This window comes from Zychaea mexicana, assembly GCF_025766255.1.
Source record: "Zychaea mexicana strain RSA 1403 chromosome Unknown BDB00scaffold_158, whole genome shotgun sequence".
NCBI lineage: Eukaryota > Fungi > Mucoromycota > Mucoromycetes > Mucorales > Lichtheimiaceae > Zychaea > Zychaea mexicana.
The window spans coordinates 13003-40430 of record NW_026516821.1 but is presented as its reverse complement, the minus strand read 5'-3'; the positions used below and the strand labels follow the sequence as shown (position 1 = coordinate 40430).

Genomic DNA, 27428 nt, shown 5'->3' with positions numbered 1-27428 from the left:
CAAGTCCAGCTCCGCTTCAGTAGCAAACCCCCCCAAGTACAGCCTATATTCATGCAGATTATAATGCGTCAAACGAAGAAGAGGCTCAAAACAGACGTGCTTATTTTTTTTAGGTGAAATGTATGTAAAGAGAAAATACATATGCAACACTGTTCTTTAATAGGGTAATTTTAAGTATGTACAAAGATTAATCTAAATTTTACAAAGACTAATCTCTAAGCCTTTCCCTCTGTTGTTCCGTTGTTGTATTTGAGCAAATTGAGAATTTCTTTTGCAAGGTGTGAATTTTCTGTTGTTTTTGTAAGACAAGTTACCATCCGGCGCCAGAAGTGTTGACAGGAGCAGCGCCCCAGCCATCACCACCAGTTTGAGCAGGAGGAGCACCCCATCCACCCGAAGCGGGAGCTTCTTGGGCGGGAGCAGCAGGTGCGGGTGCGGGTGCCGCAGGCTTGGCTGGTTCGGCAGCAGGAGCGACAGGCTGGGAAGGTGCGCCCCATCCGCCACCTTGAGCGGGAGCGGCAGCAGGAGCAGCGGGTTCAGAAGGTGCTCCCCATCCGTTTGAAGCAGGAGCGGCTTGAGCAGGAGCGGCAGGCTGGGAAGGTGCGCCCCATCCACCACCTTGAGCGGCAGCAGGCTTGGCTGGCTCAGAAGGTGCTCCCCATCCGCCACCAGATGGTGCGGCAGGTGCAGCAGGTTCAGAGGGTGCTCCCCATCCACCAGCAGCAGGAGCAGCAGGAGCAGCAGGTGCGGCAGGCTCAGAAGGTGCGCCCCATCCACCACCAGACGAAGCAGCAGGAGCAGCAGGAGCAGCAGGTTCAGAAGGTGCGCCCCATCCACCACCAGAAGGCGCGGCAGGAGCAGCAGCAGCAGCAGCGGGTTCGCTGTTACCACCCCAACCACCGGAAGAAGCAGCAGTATCGTTGTTACCACCCCAGCCGGCCGAAGCAGCATTGGCATCCCATCCAGCACCACCAGCGCCAGAGTCAGCTGTAGCACCATAGTCAGTGTTACCATAGCCAGAGTCGCCATAGCCACCGCTGTCACCACCGCCTTCACGTTCAGCGTGGCACTTGTAGCAATCCGATCGACGGGCAAAGTTCACAGCACCACACCTGGAGAAAACACGCGTTTTCGTCGTTAGCAAAGAAGAGACTTGTACAATTAACAAAACATAAAACACTTACGACGAGCAATCCCAATCACCATCACGACGTTCGCGACCACCGCCACTGCTGGGGTTAGGATTAGCAGTACCGCATTCCTTGCATTCGTTACGGGAGGCGAAGTTGGAGAAGCTGCAGCTTGGGCAGCTCCAGTCGCCGGGCTTACCACCGCCACTGCCACCACCACCATAGCCACCGCTGCTAGGGTTAGGGTTGGCAGTACCGCATTCCTTGCATTCGTTACGGGAGGCGAAGTTGGAGAAGCTACAGCTTGGGCAGCTCCAGTCACCGGGCTTACCACCAAAACCACCGGCATCACCAGCACCACCGTTGGGGTCGCCACCAGGCATGCCACGTTCTTGTGGGACGTATTCTTGACCGGCATATTCAGGAGCAGGGACGTTTTCTTCATCCAAATCTTCCTCCCAAGTCTGATCCTCAGTCACATATTGTTGCAAGAACTCTGGGATTTCTTGCTTGCATTCCTTGAGCAGCTTGGTCAATTCAGGAGCAAGAAGTTCACTGCGCTCGTTGTAGAAGGAAGTGGCCAGACCAGAACGACCGACACGAGCGGTACGACCGATACGATGGATGTATTCGTCCATGCTTTCGGGCATATCAAAGTTGATGACGTGCATGACGTTGCGGATATCAATACCACGGGCAGCGACAGCTGTGGCAACAAGGATAGGGCACTTGCCGTTCTTGAAAGCAATCAAGGCGTCTTCACGTTCCATCTGGGTACGGTCACCGTGGATGGAAGTGGATGGGAAGCTTCGGTCGAAGAGGTATTGATCCAAACTATGTCAAATCATAGGATATTGTTTTTTTTTGTTTAGTTGATCAGTTACTTGCATGCGACAAGCGGGGCATTGAGCTCCTTGCTATGATGCCAGTTATGAGTATAATTACCTGTCAGCACTACGCTTGGTTTCGACGAAAATAAGAGTGCGACTGGGTGGTTGCGAGTTGAGAAGAGCACGGAGCTCCTCTCTCTTGTCTTCTTCGTCGACGTACATGACCTACAAAATTCCATCATGGCGTTGGTTATCTTTCTCTTGACAACATTTTGTTTGTTTGTATGGGATTCATACCTTTTGGGTGATGGAGGAGGTGGTACCACCGACACGACCAACCTTCAAGAAGAGGTAGTCGGGATGCAAGAAATCACGTGCAAGCTTACGGATAGTACGAGGGAAGGTAGCACTGTACATGAGCGTCTGACGTTCAGGGTTGAGACCTAGTCATTTGACAAGGGCATGTTAATCACAAATGGGTCGCATATACAGACGCACGCATGCACATAAGCAGGGAAGCGTGTTCTTACCTCTCTTTTGGACAAGAGCACGGATGATGGGCTCGAAACCCATATCCAACATGCGATCGGCTTCATCAAGAACAAGGTACTTGACACGGCTCAGGCCGATCTTGCCACGCTCAACGAAATCCATCAAACGACCAGGTGATGCAGCGAGAATGTCACAGCCACGCTCGAGCTGACGCAACTGAGAGCCCGTGTCGGCACCACCATAGACGGCACAAGGTCTCAACATGCTGCGGTAGGTGAACTAATAGTAACAATCCATTTCGGGACATTCACACGAAAGGGATCATCAGTGATACAGAAAAAAAACACGTGTTTCTCCTTATACTGATCAACACACACAGGGTAGATCATGGCCTTAGCTTACCTTTCTGCATTCATCAAAGATCTGGGAACACAGTTCACGAGTAGGAGCGATGATCACGACAAGGGGTTCAGCCTTGAAGCTACGGGTTTCAAAGGGAGCAGGACGGGGTTGAGCGAGCTCCTTGGCGCGGCCAAACAGACCAGACAAGGTCGGGACCAAGAAGGCAGCGGTCTTACCAGAACCTAGAAGAAAGAATGAGTACATGTTTCCCCTTTCTAATTTTGATATAAAAGGAGATAAAGGCAAGCAGAACGTTACCAGTCTGGGCACAAGCCATCAGATCTTTGCCATTAGTGACAATAGGAATGGAGTAGGTCTAGCAATGATGAGATAGATAGAAGATGTCGGTGTGTTAAAATCATAAAATCACGCGTTTGTGCGCGTTTTTCCATCTTTGTTCGTCTCTCCCCCTCCCTTTCTCGTGTTGCTGTAGTTTACCTGAACAGGTGTGGGTTGAGCATAGCCAGCCAAACGGATATTCTCCTTCATTACGGGATGCAGGTCAGCTTGATCAAACTATACAAATGAGGAAAGTTATTTTGTGAGCGGTGTATGTTGTCGTGTGACACATGCACATACACACGCGTAACCGATTATTATGAGTTTACAACAACTTTTTAAAACTGACGCGTCATCCGTCAACATGCATCATCACCAAGAAGATGAAAGAAACTTACGGTCTGGACGGCAGCTGGAGCCTCACCGCGTTCGACGCGGACAGGGATGTTGGCATACTTTGAGAAATCAAGCGGAGTGTGCTGCTCTGTGGGATCGAGGCCAAAAAGTTCCGCTTCGAGCTTTTCATCACGAGGAGCCATACCATCGTCACCCAAGGCGTTTTCATTGTATTCGTAACGGACCTTGTTGGAAGCCCAGTTGTACGAGCGTTCGGGACGGTCAGGCTGTGGAGGGAGACCGACGCCTTCGGGACGTGCAGCAGAGCACTTGAAGCACTCTTGACGACTGGCAAAGTTGCTGACGCTACATCTAATGAACGATAGTTTGATTGATTGTGGAGTGAGTGAGCTTGAGATGACGACTGTTTTTTCTTTATCTATTATTCTTTTTCGATTTGTAGGATGCCGATAAATAATAAAAAGAATTACGTACTCTGGGCAGTCCCAATCTCCGGGACGAGGTTCGCGCTTGGGAGGACCCATACCCTCAGGACGGGCAGCAGAGCACTTGAAACACTCTTGACGGCTGGCAAAGTTGTTGACGCCACATCTATTAAAAAAAAAATAACCAAGAGTGTGCGTGTGCGTGTGCGTGTGTAAGTTCGTGTCAAACATAGCAGTACTACAGCATTCCGATCTCAACAGCGATCTTTTTCCCCTCTACCCTCCATCCCCAGAATCAAAACTTACTCGGGGCAATCCCAGTCTCCTGGACGAGGTTCGCGCTTTGGCTTAGATTCATAATCATCACCACCAGCGCCGTAGTCACCGCTAGCGCCATAGTCACCACTAGCGCCATAGTCACCGCCGGCATTACCGTTGGCAAATTGGTTGTTGTCACTACCACCAAACTGGTTGTCACCGCCTGCATTCCATTGAGGGGTGGGATCAGCAGCAGCACCACTAGAATCATTGCCCCAAGGTGCGCTACCGGCGTTCCAGTCACCACCACCACCACCACCTCCTGCATTTCCAGAAGAACCACCCCAGCCGGCATCGCCGCCACCGCCAGCAGAGGCGCCCCAGCTATCACCGCCTGAAGCGTTGTTGTTCGAATCCCAAGACATAATGTATGTGTGTACGAATGTCCTTTTTTCTCTGTTTGACAGGACAAAGAGGAAGGAAAAAAAAAAGTCAGCAAATTCTTTGTGAAAAAAAAAAAAGAAAAGAACTATTTCGACTCGGAGCCAATAGGCGGTGACGTCTTGCCCTTTTTTTGGTTCCCCTCCCAAATCATTCCTTGCATGCTTGAGGAGGAAGAGAGGTACATCGAAAGGATGATATTGTAAGGCCCGGCCCTTTTTTTTGGGGAGGGGGGGTTGTTCACTGCTGTTATCATTAGATCTTTTCTTCTCTAAATCGAACTTTTATTTGATTGACTGACCCATTGATCGAGGAACGTGTTTTGACCGGATTGAAGCATGTGAGGATTATGTGTGTCATTGATGTTGGTTACTTGTTAGCATGATAGTAGAGTTAGAGAGTACGTAAGACCAAGAGAGAGATGCATGCGTTTGTACTACTATAAACACCCTTCGCATCGGAACCACTCTCCCGCACTGCGCTACTACTGAGTACGTACTCTCTCCCTCTTATTGTTCTCTCACTCCGTCTCCTATAAATCATGCATGATAACCTTTCTGCTGTGAGGGTGTATAACAGCTGGGCCCATTCAAATAGTTACCGGACATGCTCTTCTTCGCTGGTAGAAAAAAAGGGACAGGGTTTGTAAAAAGCGATGATGTCGCACCAAGTAAAAATGTCACAGATCGATAAATATCTCAGCTTAGAAGTCAGTTGTCGCATTTTGTCTTCACAGCTTCACAAACAATAATTTGTTATATAACATCAAAACCGAGTACTATACGCACGTAAATGTAGAGCATTTGGAACATATGTTAGAGGAGAGAGTTGCGGCATCACTTTTGAGAGAAATGACTGAAAAGCGCTCATATACATATACTCCGTACACTGATGAGGAACAATATTAATTTTTCAAAGTGAAGATTTATATGAGTAATTTGGCACCAGCGAAGCAGTTCTATGTATATCAAATATCATACATATAAGCTTTACATACACAGAGATTGATGAAGCAATATGAATAGTAATTCAATTTTTATTGGTAACGAACAGGGCCGTAAAGCCATTTTCAATGAAATTCGTAAATTGACACTTATTTATGTATAATGATTCTAAACCTTCTGAGCAATTAATAAATGAACTTAAGACTGGGTGCGCTAGAAGTCTCACATACAGTAGCACTGTTCATAATTTTATGAGAACAGAATGCGATTCATCATTGATTAAAGCAGACTTTCACTCTGTTGAAAGAAATAGTACAAACTAAGCTAGTAATGGACGTAATGATTGTGTTGCTGATTGGTCAAACATACATGGATATCTTTACTAAGTGCGTATTTACTTATTAGAATCACCATTCCATATATATATGAAACGCACAAAAGCTTAGTCAATGGTTGGTACTCCTGCTATTGTAGCAATGCCAACTACACGAGCAAAACACTACAATAGTGTAGGGCGCGAACTCTGCTTCAGGAATATATAAAGTTAATGTGAGCATATCTCATCCTAATAAGAAGAGAAAGGCTGGGTGAAGATTTGAGATTCTAAGCACTGGACCTGTTACAGGACATTACTTTAGCTTTTTGAAAACGTGTGATAAGGTGGATAGATTTTCACATGGCTAACGCGTCTATGATACACGCACTTTTACTGATATAGCAGAATATATTGAATATCATAAATATCAATGTGCATAAGATAGCTTCCTTTATATTATTCTTCCACCTCTGCCACTCGAAATACTTGGAAACTCTATGCAGACGATATATGTGTCTTTCTTAACAAAGCCATTGACCTGGAACACTTACACATCACCTCCATCGTTATTAACAGGCAATCAAACGCTCGTATTAACGTCCATAGCAGTGTCTTTTTTGAGCCAGCCACAACCGTGATGGAATCAACATCTTGCCAGATTCGCATACCCCAGCCTGTCACGATCGGTCAAGTTTGAAGCAATGACCTACTTGGTCTATTGTTCTAGGCAATATAGATCCGAAATACAACATCGTCTTTTTATGGATCGCCACCTCATCCGCATACGCGATGGCTATTAATTATATCAGCGATGCCTACTGTCTGTGCGCGAGCGTGTAATATCCCTAAGCACAATACATATGGCTTTCTCGACTACAATATGGCCTGCCGTTAGCCAGTGGTGCTGCTGCGTCCTTTTAGGAATAAACTACAGAGCATCCCATCCAGCTTCATTTCACACCACATGTTCCCCTAAAATTGCCATGTTCCATCCCCATCAACCACAGCATCAGGGTGGCGTACAAGTTCTCGACTCTCGGACATAGCAACAAGCGCTTCGACTACCTTGGATACAACCTTTAATCGAGTTCCCTAACGCCAATACATCAGGTTTCCTGGTAGTACCTTATCTGGTACATCACTTGTTGATGAGCATCACACAAAATTCCTCAGATCATCGGCCTTTAGTCGCCTTTCTTGAATCACATCCTCGTTTTCTACAGCAACAAATCTTCTGCAATATGATAGCATCACTTCTTCTGGCCGTGATCGATCAACTTCAACTAGCACCATCATCCATATATATTCCACTAATGCTTGTGCTCTGCTTGCCTTGCCGCACAATATGGGGATCTCGGAGCCAAGGACTTGCTCCGCTTTTCGACCCTCAAAGAAAATTAAGGTGTTGGACTTGTTCGTCTTTGACGAAAAATAGGGCTTACTACGACGACCTCTATCACAAAATTACCCGATCCCCCATCCAAATGTCACTCGCTAATTCTGAAACTACGCAGCTTGGCCGCATCATACTAAGAAATTTTCATAGTCGATTTTGCCTTCCTGCGCCCCACCCGTTGGGTCAACATAACCGACAGCTTGGCACCACCAACGATAATGTGCTGCGTACGCTCTTCGCCGTTTGTTTCACCGATAAGAACCACAGCATTCGTACATCTCTTCCTCTCTATTCGGACAATGTTTGTAGACCGCCACACAACCGGACACCCATCGCTCGACGTTGGCGCCAGCCTTGGCGTAGTATAATGCACCATCCGTCCCGGAGTGATATCTGGTGTCGAGCACCACACGTTCACCACTACCAGTCACCTCCATAGTATTCTTGATCTTTATGTTATGCCAGATCTCAACCCCTTCTCTATTCATTTATCAACCTGGACTGCCCCAATGTCCCTGCTGCAACAGACCAAGGCCGTTCCATCCGTCATCCTAACATGCTGGCGTGTCTACTGGACTTGGATTTCCGTACACCCTTCTACTGTGATTCAACTGGTATTAAAGCTACTTGTTTAGCTTCGCCACACTAATGTCGCTGCCATAAACTTATACACCCACATCCACGCCTTTCAGGTTGCAAAATCAAAAGGGACGGGATGACTCCAGACTGTAGCGATGAATACGTAAAATCGAAGGGTAGACGCAATTCTTGAGTGTATAACAAAGATTGTTGATAAAATACGTGCTTTATTTCATTGTCAATAGCAGTATGATTGTGCGTGGTTGAAAGTAAGGGAACAAAGACCTTGTTCCGGATATGTAAAAGATTGCTGGACCAATTAGGTGATGTCGTGTGCATGAATTGGCGTGACTTTGATTCTCAACGCTACATATTGCGTGATTAGCAACAATCGTCCTTTGTTCTTCCCTTTTCTTTGTCTTTCCACTTTTTCATTCTTTTCTTTTCTCCTCCCGTCTACCACGCTCATGAGGATTTTTACCCCTTACCAATTTGTTTATAATAATTGAACGAGATTGTTCAAGAAATCATGAAGGAGCAATCTACAAGTTTTATAAAGGAAAAAATCGCCATAAAATCAAGCTGACCACAAACGTCAAAAACTGGCTCAACTGAATCATCGGCCGGAGCAAAAGACTGGTTCAGAACAGGTCATGAAGAAGAAGAGAAAACATGTTGGTGCGTATATATCAAGAAAAACAGTACCAAAGTCTACCTTGAAGATATCATGTTCGAGTGTGGATATGAACAGTAAGTTTAAAGATCCTCGCATCCAAATGTTTTACCACCCACCCCATTAAAGACTTACAATGGTTTGCAAATGTGAATACAATATAGTACTAATTATTCATTCATAATCGACCCGAAGGACAATTGCTGGCAAGATTTGCTCACAAAGCAGGAGCTTAAAGACATAGCAACAGTAGGGGTGAATGCTTTCCCTTCTTTGGACGATTCCGTGCAACACGTTTTTGAAAAATGTGAAAAGGCACTAAACCACTAGAAGAGAACAATGAAACAGAAGAAGACGAGTATGTCCTTTGCATCTGGAAGGCAATTACTGCTTTGGGCTTCTTTGATCCTAAAGTCCAATCGCAAGAATATTGGATTCAGCAAACTCTTCTTGACTTTCTGGAGTTGTATCGACGCGAAACTATTGTTGAAGTGATCGCCAACGGTTCCGAGCAAGACTTTGTTGTGCGTTGCTGGGACAACAATGACCGTTGTTTCCAAGACTTGGGTGTGGTAGGCCGGTAAAGTATCGATTTTTGGTTTACCATTCGACTTCTCTCATTTTACTAGACGATCGATTATCGCAGCATGGCCCTTATTTTCACGCGGGTGTAAAAGTATATGTTCAGTAGTTGGTAGCGTAATATCTTCTCATTTGTATACTTTTAACACGAGGAAGGGCCAAGTTGCGATGATTTTCTCTAGTAAAATGATAAACAATCGTAAACATGTATTTCGTTTCTTTACATTACACTGTTCAGGATGGCTTATACAAATTATAGTAATCGTACATGCCAATCAACATTAGTACGCGTCAACATTGACAGAAAAGTCAGCGGCAAGAAACCACTTGTAGAACAAGCGTCGTCGATCAGACCAGACTTCCTCGTTATAAACGACGGTCTTGATTTCGCCGTTGGTGAATGCGGTAAAGAAGATGTTGGCGGCATCTCCAAGAAGGAATTCCTGGAGCGACAATTGCATGTCCCGAAGGTTATGAAAGACATCTTTCATCGAGCCTTGACGAAAGGGAAAAATGCAGAATCGCTTGCACGCACCTTGAAGATAACTGCTTTGAACCAAAATAGTGAGTTGTCAATTCTACAAATTGTCTAAATCATCCAGATTATCAATACTTTGTAATTCAGGCACACGCGTCCAAGCTCAAGTATTTGATTGTCCGAAAGGATACATACAGCTGCCGTTTGATGTCGAGTAATGCGTACCAAATCCCGCCACCCCAGACCCAAATTATTTGCCCATATTCGGACGCCGTACGGGCCTCTACAAGCTCTACGGAACATACCCTGTGGCCTCTGCGGTGTCACGCCGTGCACACCGTAGAAATTATAGTATGCTCAGCCTACCATAGCACCAGCTTTCTCCCTTCTTTTTCTCAGAATAATTCTCACTACATTGCGTCCTCCATTTCGACAATAAGCAACCAGGAACCCCAACCAGAGCAGTCAAATGCTTCCAGCAACAAATATTACCGCCCTAAGGGAACCAAAAAGTGGTCCACTTGGAACGCGTTAACTCACTTCCTTTCTCAAAATAGCACTGACGAAGAGCGAGAAGGTTTGCTATTTTGTATATAGGTAAAATGAGAATTTTTACTTATCTAGTATATAGAATGGGAAGATATTATCAGACAGTATAACGATGGAGAGTTGACAACGACAACTGCTCAACTGGCTGCGATCTGTGCTCGCATGAACGAGGAGCACCAGAAAAAGCTTGAAGAGAAGGTCAAGCGCATGAACCATATGATGGAGCAACCGGCTCCTATGGATCTAGATGTTCGTCAGCAGCTTGGGAGAGCTTTCAGACGCGAGATCATGTCGGTTAACCACCGTGCTAGCGTGGCCATGGGATGGAATGTCGGCACGCTCATGTCTCCCCAGTTTGAGACCGATTGGATGCTTACTACACCTATAGTCTCATCTAGTATGTAAAGTAGTAAATATGTTTTTAGAAATGCTCATATTCAAGGTTCTAATACCAACTATTAAGAGAAAGCTCAGAACGCATTGAATAAGATTGGAGGGCGTCCAAACTTCCATCGACATTGTCAAGGTTAATACTACACTGTGATAGTAACATCTGATTGAGAAAAAGGATTATTTATTTATTGACTTTTTCTTAACAACAATCTGTCACTATAGGAACAACAGGCGGTAACTATCGCTAACACATCATAGCATTGTTAAAAGGAGCTACTAATGTATATTATTCGTTTTCGCCAGGCCCTCGTTTGACCAGAAAGCCTACCAAAAAGAAAAGCACGGTTAAGGACCTCATGATTGAACTCTGTAGTATGTTACAAGCAGTGCCTGCATTGCAGTTATCAATGTATTAATACTTGTAAATGAATGTATGTAGACAACGAAGTCGACAAAAATTTGACAAAGTTTCCGTGGAAAAGTTTCAAGAGGGTGTCAAACGGTGGGATAATTCGCTACAGAAATGAAACATTGGGGTGCGAATTCACGGGTTTTGATTGTGGCGAAAAGGCAGATACTGCTTTGTGCCCGAGTGACATGCCGTATAAGAGATGGTCAGAGCTGTATGATGCCCTTATCAATGGCCAAATTAGTTTTGAAAAGCTTTAAATTAAATGGTTTAGCACATTTTAAAAAGTTGCTATTGATAAAAGCGACATATTAGCATCCAATAGGTATGTTAGTTCATTTATTAAATTACAGATCTTGATTTTACTGTGGAAGACAGAGTGATCTGCGCTAGGGGACATGTGGTCGTTCCTTGACATGGACAAGGATACTATACATATACAAAGAATATGAGGCCATAACTGAATAAAAACCGCATAGAACAAAAAGAGTTAGACGGTGTGGTGGTAGATGGGTAGAGGTGGAGCGAGAATGATGAAATTATTAGGAGGATTCTTCATGCAATTTGGAAATGACCACAGTAATACTCTTAGAAAGCAAGGAAATTTGAAACAGTTCCTAGCATCCGAGCATTTTTACCCTATTACATAACGTACTTCTGTGTACAAAATTAATTGTGGATTAGGGGATCGTCATAGAAAATTACAGTAAAAGAAGCTTTCCTCAAGCGCGTGGTACTTTTTTGTCAAGTTGCACGTTTAAAGTACTGAGCAATAAACAGAAGTGATCAACTTAATATGTGTTGCAATATAAATATAGAGAACTGAAATGAAAAATTATCTTTTGAAGGTTCTTAGCTACAACGTAACAAACAACAGACCGCACCATCTTATTAGCACTACAGTAGATCATGGGTTTTAACGATCGGTTCAACGAAGACGACGCCATGGACCTAGTGGAATCCACGATGTTGAGCGATGGGAGAACGAGAACGAAAAGCCGCAAAGTGTATGCTGGTGACGATGCAGTTGTAGCTTCTGCTCCCACTATAAGAGATACGCGTCAAAATTCACAGCATGATCAATTAGGTAACTGATTCGCATATAAGCACACTAAATCTTTGCTTATTATAACATATACTTTGTAACGCGAAGATCACGGAGAAACCGATGATCTCGACTATGGTGACGGTCCTAGTAGCGCTTTTAATGAAGGCTTGACAGTGTTTCGTCTGAATGACCATGACATCGAAAAACATAAAAGGAGATTGGAAGCTCTTGATGAAAACTGGTCCGAGGTCTTTAAGGTGCTACCGAAAGACTATGTAAAGTGCAGGGGAAGTAGCGACTATAGTCTGGCCGATACGACTCCGTTTTTCGACGCGCGCTGCACTACATGCGATAAAACAAAGGAACGGGAGATCTTTGCGTTTTCATTACCGGTAACGCATTACGTTGCATTAATAATTACCAAACATACTGTGATATGGACAACTGCTAAAACATTCCTATAAATGCCGTCCAAAACATACGAAACAGGCATTAAAAGTTATAAAATACCATTCTGTGAATGTAAATCAGACGCCTCAACCCTGCTTTACCATCACTTGTTTCCGTCATCTCCCGCCTCGCCGAGGACAGCATTTCATCTCCCATTGCTTGATTTCTATTCTGCGCTTTTGGCTGAAGGTCATTTAGCAGCACAAGCCTTTGGAAATGCTTGCTCTTATGTGCACAAGTTTGAGGTACTGTTACTGCTAATAGAATAATCAGATGATAACACAATGGAGCGAAATCACTTATCATAACAGTTATTCTAATGTATTGTATATACATTTGAATTTTATGGAATAAAGAATCCTGATAGAATTCGAAAGACTTTAGGAAATGCACATACAGCATACATGGAGCTGAAAGAAAAGTGACGGATGAAATGGTTAACGAGTTCAGCAATATTACTCCAATGGAGCGAGATGCGTGTCCGGCTTGTCCCAAGGTCTCCTTCTCGTTTTATAATTCAGTGCTGTCATGATATTTTGATGAGCTAATGACTCAATATACAATTTACACAGGAAGGAAAACTGTTCGTCGCAGTCGATGGCAACATGCAATTGCGACGACGCAAAGCACATGCAAATGACACAAAAAAAGCTGAAGCAGCGACGTTTTTCTCGGCTGATAACATGCATGACGTTTACGAAAAGCATGAAGTCACCAATGCCGTCAATAAGCGTTGCGAGAGTGAGCTCAAAGCTGTTACGTCCGTTTCTGCTGCTGTCGAGAAGTTCTATGAAAGTGGAATAGTAGGCTGTGTATGCGGCAGACACAATGTTCCACTTCAGTTTACGAATATCTTTGCTTCTGGTGAAAAGTAATTTTAATGCTTTTTACATGCATGCAGTCTATAATCCCTAGCGTATAATATGCACTTACATGTTGAGCTTTGTATAGGTACAAATATGCTCTATCTGTGCTTGCTGTTGCCACTAAGGGATACAAAGATGTCAATATTTTGTATGATCTTGGTTGTCGCTTTGAACCATCATTTAAGATATTTTGCCGTGTCTAAGAATATCATCGCATCCGGTAAACAAATTGATCTTTAATTACTTATGCACCATTAGCAAGCATTTCCCAATTTTGCTCAAGCTGGATCACAGATGGCCGTCTCCGTTTTCCATGCATACGCCCATTCAATGTCTTGCCAGGTCGATTATCATCCACGATTCATAAGCGGCTTTGGACTGACAGATGGAGAAGGACTTGAGCGTCTTTGGTCCTACCTTGGAGGATTTGTCTCAATGACTAGACAAATGAGCGCCAAGAGACGTCTGTTCGTTTTACAGCATGCGATTGGTCATTCGAAAGCCAAGACTATAATCAATATGTGTATGCATGATTTTAAATGAAGTTATAAATGATTGCGTGATACTCATAATAGTACCGATAGGTTACGCGCTTAAAAAACGGACGAAAAGGGCAAAGGCAATCATCGAACAAGCGTCTGCATACTTGCGACACAGAGCTACCCTTGTAGCTTCCGGCGGTACGCCATGCTGGTGGTGAAACGAGGACGGGAAGATAGATGAGCTCAGATTCGAAGAAGAATGGAAGACGTACAAAGATACCGTCCATAAAAAATCGAAAGATCGTACTATATTCACTGGTGTCAAACCTCTATCAGTAAAAATACAGTATTATGAAGAACTAGAGCATTTTTACGCGGTTGAGTGAGTTTACAAAGTGTTTTTGTAGAGTACTGTAAAATACTTAGACAACTAATCCATTCGGAAAACATCATTAGAGCGGAGCGCATTACTTTATCGAGGGAGCTTGAAGATCCAGATAAATGTGCCAATATGACTATGGCGGAAGCAGGTATGTATAACGATTTCTACTCCCTTTCGTTTATGCGTATTAAGCTATTGTTATCATCAATAGATGAGAAATTTGGATTGCTTCGAAAGCTCTCAAGAAAGCTCGAGATCGCTGAAGACAATGTTACCAGAATTGAAAGGGTGCTAAAGCCTGAACGAAGATGGCAGATAAATAGCACAGAATACGCAAGCGCAAAAGAAGCAAAAGCAAAGCGAGAAAAGGAAGATAGCCTGTATAAACTAAAATCACATATAATCTCGCGTAAGATGATGTATGATCAGCTGCGTAATCGAGAGGGCAAAATAGGTATTGTATATCTGTTTTTTGAAGTGTAAAAATGAGAAAGCGCTGCTGATGGATATAATTAATTAATTATGAAACAGGCGAAAGAGTAAGCACGAAAGTTAGAAGCGCAATCAAGAAACAAAGCACTGCAGCTGAAAAGCAATTGAAGCTATACAATGCTGCTTGCCATCTGTTGTTGGAGCCTGAAGTCCAGTGGGAGGATGTCTGTCATCTGGAGACACGATTTTGGGAACAGCACCATATAGCAGAAAGCAACGACGTCGACGTTCTCAGAGAGATTATGAACATTAAGCGCGCCGAGGAAGAGCTGATAATGATCGAGGTTAGTGCTATGGTACTTCATTGAAACTCCATACTGTGATCTCAACTTTCCACTTAGGACGAAGAAAAGAATCTGGAAGCATACGCTGCAGCACGTTATAGCGCCATTCAAAATGCCATAGAGGCGACGCATGACGATGGGTGGCAAGCTATTCTTGGTGATCTTTTGGAACAAGCTGAACGTCTCCAATGTAATATCAGAAGCAGCAAACCGCGTACTGTTGGTGAAATTTCACAGATCGACAACGACGAACAATACGGTGACGATGCGGACGATGAATATGACGAAGACGTTTACTTTGTCCATGCTGAGACATATGAGGATATTGAGAAGGAACATGACGAGCTGATGTATGAGTATATGCCGCCAGTAGATTATACTATGCATGACGAAGATATTTCTCTGCCAGATGCAGTACTTTCAGAAGAAACACTATAGAGCCAGCAATGTATATACGCCGTTGTAAATCAAGAGCTCTTTTATAATCCTTATTATGCTTACTTATACATTGTATGTTATTAGACCTGTTATGCGGATATGATTTTTTATTATGTGTAATAAGCACCTATTCTGTTACTTATTTTCTCAATACTGCGTTGAGCGTTAATCCTCATAATTTAAATCAGATACATATATATAATACTGTATGCTACCGGAAAAAGATGCTCTGGTTGGGGTTCCTGGTTGCTTATTGTCGAAATGGAGGACGCAATGTAGTGAGAATTATTCTGAGAAAAAGAAGGGAGAAAGCTGGTGCTATGGTAGGCTGAGCATACTATAATTTCTACGGTGTGCACGGCGTGACACCGCAGAGGCCACAGGGTATGTTCCGTAGAGCTTGTAGAGGCCCGTACGGCGTCCGAATATGGGCAAATAATTTGGGTCTGGGGTGAATCCCGCAAAAAGCAGATATGACTTTGGCACAGCTTTTCCCGTTAATGAAGCTAACGTTACAAGTGAAGGTATGTTGTCTTATATGATCAATTTAACATTGATATTATAGCCACTAACATACAAGGCAATCACCAAGGACTCGATCAAAGCATTTAAAACGCATCAACGTGCTCAAGCCGAATATGTCAAAGATTCACTTTTCTGGACAAACTACCAACCTGATTCCCAACGAGCCAAGGTAAAGTATCATGGTCCCACGCACACTGTTACATTGTCTTTGTATCTCTTCTGGTATTCACATTTTCTTGTCATTATCTAGACTTACCTTCTCCGTCGTGTGGAAGCTCAGCTCTGTCGACAAGGTGGTCGACACTTGGTTTGGCAAGACCATCGTCAAGTATGCTACCTTCTCTTTTTACCTCTGTTCCTTAGCTATTGATGAAATCAGCCGTATCGATATTGTAACGTTATTAAAAACAGCTCTTGTGCCAAGGTGTCGTACGAGGATGCCCAAAAGGTGATCGACAACCAGAAGATTGCATCGATTGCTGAAGATGATATCCGTACAGGTGTGGAGCAGCATATCCGGATGCTCTATGTCATTTGTCCAAAGTCTATTATTGTAGTCAAGACCCTCTAACCACCAAAGTATTTCTGTACCGGCACGCTGGAGATTGTGAAATACTCCCACTACGCACTCAATTTGCCCCTCTTTATCCAACTTTACTTCTGCCGCCGCTTTGACGGCTCAATTGTCCATCTGGAAGGAGGGAATGTATACCACCATTGGCAAGCAGCGTTATTAGAGCTTGAGCGACGATGAAGATGCCTTGTTGGAAGAAATGCGGGAAGGTTGCTCGCCTCCCTCAACTGCTGTCCCCTTATCTGGATCCGTTGTCATTTTGAAGCAGCAGCAGCAGCGACAACGCCGTCGAACGGCACTACTACTGCTATAATTACTACTACCACATCTATAGCATCTATACCAACTACAAACGGTAGCGATGCCAATCAGCAACAACGGCAGCAGCAGGCAAACAACAATAATACCCAGCCTGTAACGTTCAACCCTCACCTTCCGTGTCGATAGTGCGCATCGATTCTTCATGCCCGATCTGTCTGACAGTACGGGCTACAGTACCGATCAAGGCACACAGACGATTTAAGCATTGGACAAGGTCCAGGTCCTTGTTACTGTCGGGATGACCAAGATTCCACCTTTTATCCGCAATTTGGGCGACAACGCTCACGCTTAAAGAGACGGAAGGCCTTCTCTTCTCCAGGGGCACGAACACAAGGATGTCTCTTTCCCTCTCTCTCTCTCTTCACAAACACACACTTAATCTTTTTACAAAAGTACCTCTTTTTTGGACCACTACATATACAAACTGTGTATCTTTCAAAGAAAAGTTACGGTCACTACATTATTGGATCCTTGTTGTATATACTATCCTCCAACCAACCAGTCTCTTTCTTTTCCAAGTTCTTTTTTTTTTTCGGAAACGTAAATTTCTAACATATTATATGTTATCAATATGGTTGAAATGACGGTATGCCTTTCTATATCATAAAGAGGACAATATGTATTCTGAGACTGTAATCAATAATGTTATGTATATATGCAAAATGCAAATAAAGGCTGAAAAGAAAAAGGTAATATGTAGTAAAATATCATACGCTCACAAGAAGTCTAGAGATCTTAGTAATCCCAAGAGGTGATTCGGCGATGTGGAGACTAAGAGATACCTTGCATCCTTCGTGTACTGTAAAAACAATGGCAGAAAAATCGGTGCGTGGTCCGTGCTCATACCATTATCGGTATGTGATATATATACATAAAGCGTGCAGTTTGCAGTGCGCGATGCTCGGCTATGTCATACACCTCATTATATAAATTAACACACAAGTCTCATCTTCTCTCAAACTCACTATACTGCTTAAAATCATAGTGCACCCAAAGAATACATACAATTAGCATTTGACCTACAAAAACCATCAATAATATACGCTTTTTCAGGTGTTGGATACCAAGACAAATTCTATGCAATTGAGAGTATGGAATTAAAAAGCGCTGCTTTACAATAACACTATGTACAGACACGAGAGCTTTTTTGCATGTCTTATCATAAGTCGATAAAAAAATTGATGTGTGATGAAAATGTATAGAAAGAATGTGTGATTTTTAAATCTACAAATAATGAATTGTTGTATTCGTGTGTTTGTGCGCGCTGTGTGTGTGCGTGTTTGCGAGCAGTTAATGCCATTTCTAGGTGACGTTCGTTGTTACTTTGTTGATGCCAGGAATTGTGAATGCGGGCGGTATGTCGATAGTTGATGATGAATTCAACCCAGTTCTAAGCAGTTTAATATATGAGGTTGCCTAAATAAGTCACTTCGATTTGTTTTCTCCTTCTTTGCTTCTTTCTCGTCCACTATGCCTAAGAAGATTCACCTCACCAAGAAAGCTCGTTTCTTACGGCACTTCGTCAACGTCAGTAAGGTCTCCGACAAGATGCTGTGTGGTCAGCATAAGTTCATAAACGATCTCGACCGAAAATGGGTTTTGATCTCGGACGAACCAATGCCCATTCCTGAAGAAGTTGACATGTCGATTCCCAATGACGAAGAATTGTTGGGTGACTTCGTTGATGAAGAACTCGAATTATTAATATTTGACTAAGAATTTGCAAAGAAGGTCTTATCAAGCCGTTACTTGGTATCAAGTAAAAGAAAACCCAAGGCCGTCGACCTACGTGAACTTTTGTTTACTACGAGCGACAACAACGCGTTTCGACGCGAATTTCGGATGACAAGGAACACGTTCGAGGCACTCTACAATCTCATCAAGGATGACCGCGTGTTCAACAAAAACCTGTTCGGATTCAGTTGGGAATCGCGTTATACCAATTCGGTCACTTGTCACGCGATCTTGATGATGTGGCTTCGAGATATGGTTTCGGCAAGGGCACAGTTGCTCTCTTTACGGACAGAGTAATTTATGCACATCAAAGAATTTGTATTCTGGCCCAATGAGGACGAGCGTAGCCAATTGAAAACCGATCTACGCGATATCAAAAACCTCGCATTCAAAGAATGCATTGGTATTGTTGACGGCACTGATGTTGTGTTGCAAAACAAGCCAGGTTGGCAAGGCGAACAGTTCTTCACAAGAAAGAAAAGATATGCACTTAATCTACAAATCGTTTGTGATATCAACGATCGGATCCGCTACTTCTCTGCTGATGAAACAGGAAAGGTACACGACTCGCGCGCTTTCCGTAAAAGTATGATGGGAAAGAATTTGGAATCATTCTTTGATGAATCTAAATACATTCTTGGTGATGCGGCTTACCCTCTGTCACCACGTCTTGTCACACCATACAAAGGGGAAGCACGACAGATCCCAGAAAATCTTCAGTTCAATCGAAAGTTGTCGTCTGTACGAGGTACGGACGTTTTATTATTGCGATTTTATAAGTATTTCTGTGTGTTGAGCCATTTTCTTTTGATCATCTTTGTGTATAGTGGAGGTTGAACGTACGATCAGTTTTCTAAAGAACAGATGGCAAAGCTTAAAATGTCTACCGATCATGGTCAGAGGCAAACGTGATTATAAGCGATGCATGAACTGGAATGCTGTTTGTTGTCTGTTGCACAATTTTGTGCAAAACGTGAAAGATGATGGCTCTTACCTGAGCGTCATTGGCGACCTCCAACGGCGCCGCAATCCAGATGCAGACATGCGCAACGTAAGAGAGCTTCATCCGACCGGTGATGATGACTTTTGGGGTGATGATGATGAAGGTAACGAGTTCGTTGAAACAAGTAGACGTAACAGAGGTCAAATCACCCCAGGCGAAATGATGCAAGTGTACTTGAAGATAGCGCTTGGAATCACAGCTCGATAGGCCTTTTTCTTTTTTATTGTAATTTTCAAAATCAAAAACAAAACAAACCTACTCTCTCTCTTCTTCCCCTCCAACACTACCTGCCACACTATATACTCGCTTCTTCTGTACTCCCCCGTCTCTCCTCTCTTCCTTCTCTCCCTATGTACTCTCCCCCATTTTTTTGTTTCAACTCTTCTAATTCAATTGACAGTCGGAAACGTTTTATATATCGCGCGTCGCGTTCATGGTGCAGCCGTTGCGTGCGTTCTTCATGTGCCATTTCTTCGCGTCGAGTCTGAACTCGCATTTTTTTGATCGCAAGGTCCAACTGCTTTTGGCGAGTCTTGTGTATTTCAATGTGAAGACGCGAACGTTCAGACATGAAACTCTCAGTGAAATCCATGCTAAAAAAAAGAAAAAAATAAAGAAAACATTCAGTCAATAACGCAAACATCTGTATATCGTATAGCCCATCGAAATGAGCATTTTAAAAGCTTACGTTTCATCATCCACGTGAAGTCTAGGTCCCGAAGCTTCTTGCACTTCTTCACCAACAGTGTCATCGCCTCGCTGTAATTGATTATCGCTCTCGTCCACTAGCCCACTCAAGCTATCCATTTGGATTTGAGAATTGGCACCGATGCTGTCGCCGAATATATTATCGCAATCCTCCTATAGAGGCCACTTAAATTTAACGTAGACTTTTGTTATACAATTAGTATATACGATGCAATAGGCGTCCTTGTACATATAATACCACTATATCTGAGCTTACCTTCCCATGTCATATGTGAGTGTAGACCGCCAGGAACACCTTGACCGGACTGGGAGATTTTTTTTCCCTTGTGTCCTTCTCCCATTTGTCTCACAATTAATCTACCTTGGTGAGTACTTCTTGTTGCGTGTAGGATGCGGCAAATATGGTCCGGCTGATAGTTGCAGCGGTCGACGACTTGTTTGCAAAAAAAAAAAAGTTGCTTCCTTTCTGCTACTGTCTTGGCAAGTTTCATTATATCCTCACTCGTCCAATTGGCTCGTCCTAAAACACATATCTAAGCGATAAAACAGGTGTATTGACGACAACAATTATTAACTAAACAATAAGAGATGTCCTATACCTGACGCAGTTGTAGTTGGTGCGGTTGCAGAAGGTACTGTTGCTGCTGCGCTTGAAAAGGCTACTGCTGGCGTAGTAGGTGCCATAGCAGGTACTATTGAAGTTGTTGAATGGCCAGCCATCATAGAATCTAGTACGTGCGTTGCCGATTGTATTCCTGAAGACTGTGCGATTTGCTGGTCACCAGGTGGTTTTCATGCTTCTTCGGCCTGCGTGGTCGGTGCTGGCAGCAAAGGCACTCCTCTTGTTTGTGTCTGTGTCATTGGAGAAGGAGGGTAATGAGGCACTTGTGAATATGGGAAAGATGGATAAAAGATGCAGCACCATTTATCACTCCGTACGATGGGCCATTTGTGGGTACACTGTTGTCTGCGAGGCCGTCCTGCTGCGAACTTGTTTGGGCGCTTGTTTGGGGACCATTTTCAAGGGGGTACTGTAAATTTTTACGTACTTCACCTTCCTTTTTTATGCAAAAATTTACGTACTTGGCCACCGAAGTACATAAATGTTATGAACATTCCTCGACCTCTAGTAAGTGATCATCCTCAACCTCCTCGTTGATGACATACTAAATCCCCATCCATCATCATCATCATCATCCGAATTATCGACCTTAATACCAATCTTTCCGTTTATTCACATCATTAAATTCTATAGTGAAGACATATATATATCAGCGTTGATTTTTCGCCAGGCGAAAAATCTTTGGGGTTTTTCGCCAGGGCGAAAATTGATATTTAGACCTGAAGAACAAAATAGGAAATGTTATTATGCTAGAATCTTCTCGAACCTTTATTTCATAGCGAATTCAAAGATATATAAAGGCAATAAATCCAATTGATATACATTAATCGAATTGAAGCTCGGTCAAAAGAATAATAATAATAAGAAGGGAGGGAAAATTGTCAATAAAATAAAGTAAAGAAAGAAAGAAAATGAAGGGTGGGGATAATAACATTTCCTATTTTGTTCTTCAGGTCTAAATATCAATTCTAGGTCGAAAGAAATTTCTCGTAAGAATTTCTTGAGACCGTCAGAACAAAATAGGAAATGTTATTATGCTAATCCAGAGAAAAAGACTCGACAGCATCATGAAATTCGTCGTCGTTTGAGAGCACCGTTGAGGTAAAGTCCACGCGTGCCATTTGATTCCGTTGGTAGTGACGCACAAATGTATCGGCAGAAGCCCAGTTTCCAAGAGCCACAATGTTTTCCTGAGAAACACCTAGATCCAGAGCACGAGAGGCGGCCAAAGAACGGATAGAGACATTTGCTTCAGTTGTACATAACGAAATATATTCCCGATGAAGCCAAGTAGAAATCGTGGAGGCAGAGAGAGCCTGGTGTATGTTGTTAGACTTGACGAAGAGCATGCTAGAGGCGGAGCGAGCTTGTAAGGTGGGATGATCCCGGAGAACGGCGAAGCAGTGAACAGGGCACAATTCAATATCATCTGCGTGCGGATGGATACTGAAAGGCTTGATAATCCGACGCTTACCCCTGGTCTCTTTCGGGGCTACCACCTGAAAATGAAGACAACCGTTCGAGATGGAGCAAGAGGAGAAGGGAATGCGGGCCAAATCAGAGGGACGAAGGAATGCTGCCATAGCCAAAAGGAAAACCAACTTTTGTTGTAACGCCTTGATGGAGGAAGACGGTCTTGATGCAATTGAACGTGCACGTTCCAAAGCAGGTGCCACATCGATTTGAGGTCGGTGAATGGGGACGGGGGGAGCCTGTCCGAGCAAAGAGTTCAAGTACGAAGTGACGATGTTGTCTTCGCCAATACGTTTACCATCAATGTGTAAATGAGTCACCGCTGCGCGCATCGTCTTGAGGGTTGAAGCTTGTAAATTATGTTCTTGTCGCATATCCGCCAAGAAGTTCACCAGATCGACAGACGTGAAAGATGTATGGGAGACTTGCTTGCGGTTAGCCCAAGCCAAGAACCGAAGTTGTGATTTGCGATAGAGCCTGTTGGTGTTGGAGTTGGCTAACCGTTGAGCTAAGAGATCCTCCACCGCTTGTGCATTGAGATTCTTGTTTACTAAATTTTGGCGGACAATTGCCACACGGAGAGCATCCAGTTCTGCGGTAGTAACGGGTGTGGTGTCCATGGGGAGGTCGTCTGGATGGAATGTGGGGACAGTAGCCAAGGAAGACCTAGAGCCATTTGACGGACCATCGGGAACCAGATGGCGCTCGGCCAGTATGGGACCACCAGCGTTACCAGAGGAAGTTGCTCTTGAAGAATTTTGTTGATGACTCGAGATATGAGATTCCAGGGAGGATTTACGAAAGGATGATGGAATTTCTTCCACGGGATGGAGAACGCATCCGTGTGGAGAGCATCCGGATCCGGCATCCAAGAGACGTACTTTTGCAATAATTTGGTCGTCCTGTCGGCAAAGAGATCGATCGTGAAAGGGCCCCAAGTCTGGTAAATTTGTTGGAAGATCTCCGGCTTGATTCTCCATTGATTCTTGAAATACTGTCGACGAGATTCGAAATCGGCTATGGTGTTCTGTACTCCTTGTATATGTTGGGCTTGAATCATGATCTTGTTCTCCAGACACCACGTCCATACTTCCGTTGCCAGTTCCATGAGAGGGAGGGAGCGAGTTCCACCTTGCTTGTTGATGTAGGCCATGCTGGTCGTATTGTCGGTCCTGATCATCACCGTCGAGGTCTCCGGTAGGTGGAAAGTTTTCAAAGCTAGGTGAGCTGCCTTGAGCTCCCGCCAATTGATGGATTGGGCAGCTTCTTCCTCTGTCCAATAACCATGAGCTCGAAGATGGTTCCAACTGCAACCCCACCCGGTATTGCTGGCATCGACAAACATTGTTTGTGAGGGTGTCGAAGGGAGCAGTGAGCGTCCATTCCATTTGCGGATGTTCGTGTACCACCATTGAAGTTCCTCCAGACTCGCTTGATCGAGAGGGCGAGGAAGATCCCAATCCGCATCTGACTTCACTGTTAAATTCTTGTAGTATAATAGGTGTCGAGTGTAAAGACGTGCCGGAAAGATCGCAAAAGTCGCCGACTGAATACGCATCGTTAAGCTGTGAATGGTCCTGGGGGATTGACGATGTGGTTTGTCCAGTACTTGCTTGATCGATCGACGAATGTCCCGAAGCTTGGCTGGTGGCAGGAGAGCTGTCATCGAGCGGGTATTCAATACAAAGCCGAGATGCTCCAATTGTTGAGTTGGGGTGAGAACTGACTTCTTGTAATTGACTAGCCAACCTAGATGTTGTAAAAGAGAGACAACCTGATAAGCCTGTTCCATCGCCAAATGCTTGGACTCCGCGATGAGAAGCCAATCGTCCAAGTATGCTGAGATCCTGATTCCTAGAGAGCGCAAGTGTTCTAATATGGGCCTGCAAACTTTGGTGAAGACAAAGGGACTTGTGGACAAGCCGAAGGCGGTCGTACAATATTGGTAAACTTGGCCTTTCCAAGTTAGACGTAAGAACCTTCTCGAAGCTGGGTGAAGACCTATGTGCAGAAATGCGTCGGACAAGTCGATAGAAACTAGATAATCGTTGGGTTTGATCATTAGAGCCACTTCCCGAATAGTTTCCATCTTGAAATGAGGGGCATCCAGATATTGATTCAGCCGTTTGAGGTTGAAGACTGGTCGAACGCCGCCATCCTTCTTCGGGATGACAAACATTGAGCTGTAAAAGCCTGGTGTTTGACGGACTTCCGTGTTGGAAACGGGTTCGATTGCTTGCTTGGACAATAAGTCTTGGATTGCCTGATCTATCAATGGAGTCTGTTCCGGGCCAAAAGGCTGGATGGGCGTTGGTGTTGTTGTCGTTGGTGGTTGTATGTGGAATTGAATTTTGTAGCCGTGTGCGATTGTGGTGTCGACGAATGAGTTGATTGAAATTTGAGTCCAATGTGTATAAAACTTGCTGAGCCGACCTCCGACTGGGTCGGATGTTGCTGTTGTACGAGCCGTTGTTGAGATTACTGACGAAAAGGGTTGGTGTGCTTCTTGTTGTTGTAGCTGCTGTTGTTGGCACGAAAGGTGTTGTTGTTGTTGTTGTTGCGGCCGCTGTGGTTGCTGTTGTTGGTGTTGTTGTTGGTGTTGTTGCTGTTGTTGTTGAAACCACCCTGCTGAGAGGGTGGACCTGATCGAAAAAACTGCTGGTCGGGAAAACTCGAGAAAGAACCAGAAGATTGAGAGTAGTCATTGGGAGCCCGACGACGTTGACGTTTATTGATAGTCGCTTCTCGAGTAGCCTTGCGTGCTGTAGTTTGTTGAATCAATGTGTGTTGGAACTCGTCAAGAGGGAGCGTGTAATTGACCTCGTTACCAGCTTTCAACGAAAAGGAAGGATTGATGGCACGAAGAGCGATATTGTTACGAGCGTGAGTCATAGAGGCACCGACATGCAATAAGAGCTTGCGGATATCACGAAGCATTGTACAATAGCGTTCCAAATTAGGGTTGTCCGCTTCAGAGGTGACCAATTCATGACTGAGAATGTCAAGAGGGCGGTAAACAGCTGACAATTGATATTGCAGTTGCTTCAAGGAGTTGTCCTCATAGCGCTGACCTTTGTTCATTGCACGTTCCGCTGTGGGGATAGTAGCCGGAGCCTTGTAGTCCACGTGCGCCATGGGAGGGTAGGACTCGATGATGGTTTTACGTTCTGAGTCAGAGAGTAGCGACGAAGTGTGCAATGGAACATCCAAATTCATCAATTCAGTAAGACCTTCAGAAGGAGACCAATCGTAATGGGGTCGAGTACCCATGGAGTGTAAGGGAAGGGTAGCAGTGTCATCCGCTGACTGCATAGGAGTAGTAGTAGCACCGTGGAGTTGTTCCTGTAGAGCAACAATTTGTTGTTGCATCATGTGTAATTGTTCTTCCAGGGGCGACATTGGGAAGTTGAAATTGAGAAAAATGGAAAGGATAGAATAGAGATGTGAGGAAGCTGGTAATGACCGAGCGAAAAAGAAGACTAATGTATATCAATTGGATTTATTGCCTTTATATATCTTTGAATTCGCTATGAAATAAAGGTTCGAGAAGATTCTAGCATAATAACATTTCCTATTTTGTTCTGACGGTCTCAAGAAATTCTTACGAGAAATTTCTTTCGACCTAGAATAGGCGAAAAAAAGAGGCGAAAAAAGGCGAAAATTAGAGGCGAAAAATCAATTACTTATTTGGAAATACATATGAAAATCTAAATCTGTTGAAGGGAGGGGGTGAAAACTTATTTCGCTGTCGCACAGAAACTACTTAGCAGCTGCGCAACAGCTGCGCAGCAGATTTGTCATAAACATCAATCTGCAGCATGCTTTTGGCACGAGTCAATGAAGACCTGACTAATAAGAACCTCGCATTGACCGTTTAATATATTTATCTTGTAATCTTTTCTTTTCTTTATTATCGAAGGAGTAAACCATTTTACTTTTGAAGATGAAATTTATTTATTTAACTGCTTATTGGGGTGGTACACAATACTCAATCAAAAAAAAAATGTAGCGGGGAATTACCCGCAATTTTCGCCAATTTTCGCCAGGCGAAAATTATGAAGCACTATTTTTCGCCAAGGCGAAAAAGGTATTTTCGCCACTTGGCGAAAATTGCGGTTGGCGAAATTCGTCAACGCTGATATATATATATAATATATATATATATATATATATATATATCATAGTCTTTGAACGATAAAACATCAGTCAGTTATCTTGTTTCCTCCCTATACCTTGTTCTTGTTTCTTCCCTCACCATCTGGTTTCCTACCTTTTCTGGTTTCCTTCTTGTCTTGTCCTGTTCTTGCCGAAAGCACCTAGCACATTCTCGTCCGGTGTTTTTGGACTTGTGTTGTCTTGTCCCTGTTCGCACCATACAGTAAACCAGTTCTCGCGCTGTATATTTGTACAATAAAATTTTACGTACTTCTCATTTTGGAGTTACATACTTCCGATTTTACGTACCTGCTGTATATGATTTTTATGTACCTTGAGCGCTAAAAGGACCATACATGTTGTTGTTATTACGTTGAAGATTTTGTATATATAATTTAATTTCACGGAAGGGCAAGAAAACCCACACTATGTTTTACAGGTACGTAAAGGTTGATGTACGTAAAAATTGGTGTTAGTGAGATTGTATGACTAGTGGGTGTAAGTAGTCAAGGAACGCACTCAGAAAAAAGAGACTGGTTTTCCTGCCGGAGCGACTGCTTTACCTGCAATCGCCGAAAATGGAAGTACGTAAAAATTCGCGCACCCTTTTCAAGGTTGTTTGGAGTGGGAATACGGAATCAATGTTGTGCCATATTTGATTGATTTTTTTGGTACTTACCTTCCGTCACTTACCTGGGCATATTATATATGTTCTTCGAGTGAAACCAGGTGCAAACGGGGCTCAATTTCACGTCGTATATGTACATGAAGGAGAAAAGATGAGTGGTCCATTCGGTCGAGATTCATAAATGCGCATTAATGAGTAAAAATGAGTGGTTACAGTGCCCACGCGATAACTTGATACTTTATAACTTGATAATTCGATATTCTGATCGACTTTTCATGTTACCGTTCTGGTGTACAGTAAAAATTCGATA

The 27428-nt window shown here is 43.7% G+C and overlaps 8 protein-coding genes across 8 annotated transcripts; 6 read left to right on the top strand and 2 right to left on the bottom strand.

Moving 5' to 3' along the window:
• Nucleotides 1-124: 124 nt before the first annotated feature.
• BDB00DRAFT_984360 (P-loop containing nucleoside triphosphate hydrolase protein) lies at nucleotides 125-4650 on the bottom strand. Its single transcript, XM_053130009.1, has 12 exons — nucleotides 4222-4650; nucleotides 3965-4081; nucleotides 3532-3841; nucleotides 3293-3370; nucleotides 3113-3170; nucleotides 2855-3036; nucleotides 2491-2731; nucleotides 2258-2403; nucleotides 2076-2185; nucleotides 1185-1964; nucleotides 901-1112; nucleotides 125-453 (listed from the first exon to the last, which is right to left on the bottom strand). Exons 1-12 carry the CDS (start codon nucleotides 4596-4598, stop codon nucleotides 311-313), a joined length of 2754 nt encoding a protein of 917 aa, XP_052973244.1. The 5' UTR covers nucleotides 4599-4650; the 3' UTR covers nucleotides 125-310.
• Nucleotides 4651-8592: 3942 nt separating this feature from the next.
• On the top strand, nucleotides 8593-11193 carry BDB00DRAFT_793018 (uncharacterized protein; the record flags this gene model as incomplete). Its single annotated transcript, XM_053121176.1, has 6 exons — nucleotides 8593-8599; nucleotides 8838-9046; nucleotides 9982-10159; nucleotides 10214-10528; nucleotides 10828-10896; nucleotides 10964-11193. The coding sequence occupies 6 exons, from the start codon at nucleotides 8593-8595 to the stop codon at nucleotides 11191-11193; spliced, it is 1008 nt and encodes a 335-aa protein (XP_052973243.1).
• Nucleotides 11194-11459: 266 nt separating this feature from the next.
• Nucleotides 11460-12445, top strand: BDB00DRAFT_894393 (uncharacterized protein; the record flags this gene model as incomplete). Its single annotated transcript, XM_053128503.1, has 2 exons — nucleotides 11460-12020; nucleotides 12087-12445. The coding sequence occupies exons 1-2, from the start codon at nucleotides 11843-11845 to the stop codon at nucleotides 12443-12445; spliced, it is 537 nt and encodes a 178-aa protein (XP_052973242.1). The 5' UTR covers nucleotides 11460-11842.
• Nucleotides 12446-13114: 669 nt separating this feature from the next.
• BDB00DRAFT_793016 (uncharacterized protein) lies at nucleotides 13115-13500 on the top strand (the record flags this gene model as incomplete). Its single annotated transcript, XM_053121175.1, has 2 exons — nucleotides 13115-13302; nucleotides 13383-13500. 2 exons carry the CDS (start codon nucleotides 13115-13117, stop codon nucleotides 13498-13500), a joined length of 306 nt encoding a protein of 101 aa, XP_052973241.1.
• Nucleotides 13501-13591: 91 nt separating this feature from the next.
• Nucleotides 13592-13840, top strand: BDB00DRAFT_775251 (uncharacterized protein; the record flags this gene model as incomplete). The annotated part of the gene is made up of 1 exon (XM_053120213.1): nucleotides 13592-13840. One exon carries the CDS (start codon nucleotides 13592-13594, stop codon nucleotides 13838-13840), a length of 249 nt encoding a protein of 82 aa, XP_052973240.1.
• Nucleotides 13841-14290: 450 nt separating this feature from the next.
• Nucleotides 14291-15375, top strand: BDB00DRAFT_793015 (uncharacterized protein; the record flags this gene model as incomplete). Its single annotated transcript, XM_053121174.1, has 4 exons — nucleotides 14291-14309; nucleotides 14373-14570; nucleotides 14693-14937; nucleotides 14995-15375. 4 exons carry the CDS (start codon nucleotides 14291-14293, stop codon nucleotides 15373-15375), a joined length of 843 nt encoding a protein of 280 aa, XP_052973239.1.
• Nucleotides 15376-15671: 296 nt separating this feature from the next.
• BDB00DRAFT_943239 (uncharacterized protein) lies at nucleotides 15672-16471 on the top strand (the record flags this gene model as incomplete). The annotated part of the gene is made up of 4 exons (XM_053129435.1): nucleotides 15672-15899; nucleotides 15941-16074; nucleotides 16151-16228; nucleotides 16312-16471. Exons 1-4 carry the CDS (start codon nucleotides 15849-15851, stop codon nucleotides 16469-16471), a joined length of 423 nt encoding a protein of 140 aa, XP_052973238.1. The 5' UTR covers nucleotides 15672-15848.
• A 5428-nt stretch (nucleotides 16472-21899) lies between these two features.
• On the bottom strand, nucleotides 21900-22361 carry BDB00DRAFT_737147 (uncharacterized protein; the record flags this gene model as incomplete). The annotated part of the gene is made up of 1 exon (XM_053118404.1): nucleotides 21900-22361. A coding segment is annotated over one exon (462 nt), but the record flags the coding sequence as incomplete, so codon positions are not given.
• Nucleotides 22362-27428: the final 5067 nt, after the last annotated feature.

What these genes read in the sequence shown, in the direction of transcription:
- BDB00DRAFT_984360 (XM_053130009.1), bottom strand. Translation starts at nt 4,598, where the DNA reads ATGTCTTGGGATTCGAACAACAACGCTTCAGGCGGTGATAGCTGGGGC. An exon ending in GGAGACTGGGATTGCCCCGA is followed by an intron (nt 4,082 to 4,221) that starts GTAAGTTTTGAT and finishes TTTTTTTAATAG; the next exon opens with ATGTGGCGTCAACAACTTTG. An exon ending in TCTTTGATGAATGCAGAAAG is followed by an intron (nt 2,732 to 2,854) that starts GTAAGCTAAGGC and finishes TGTTACTATTAG; the next exon opens with TTCACCTACCGCAGCATGTT.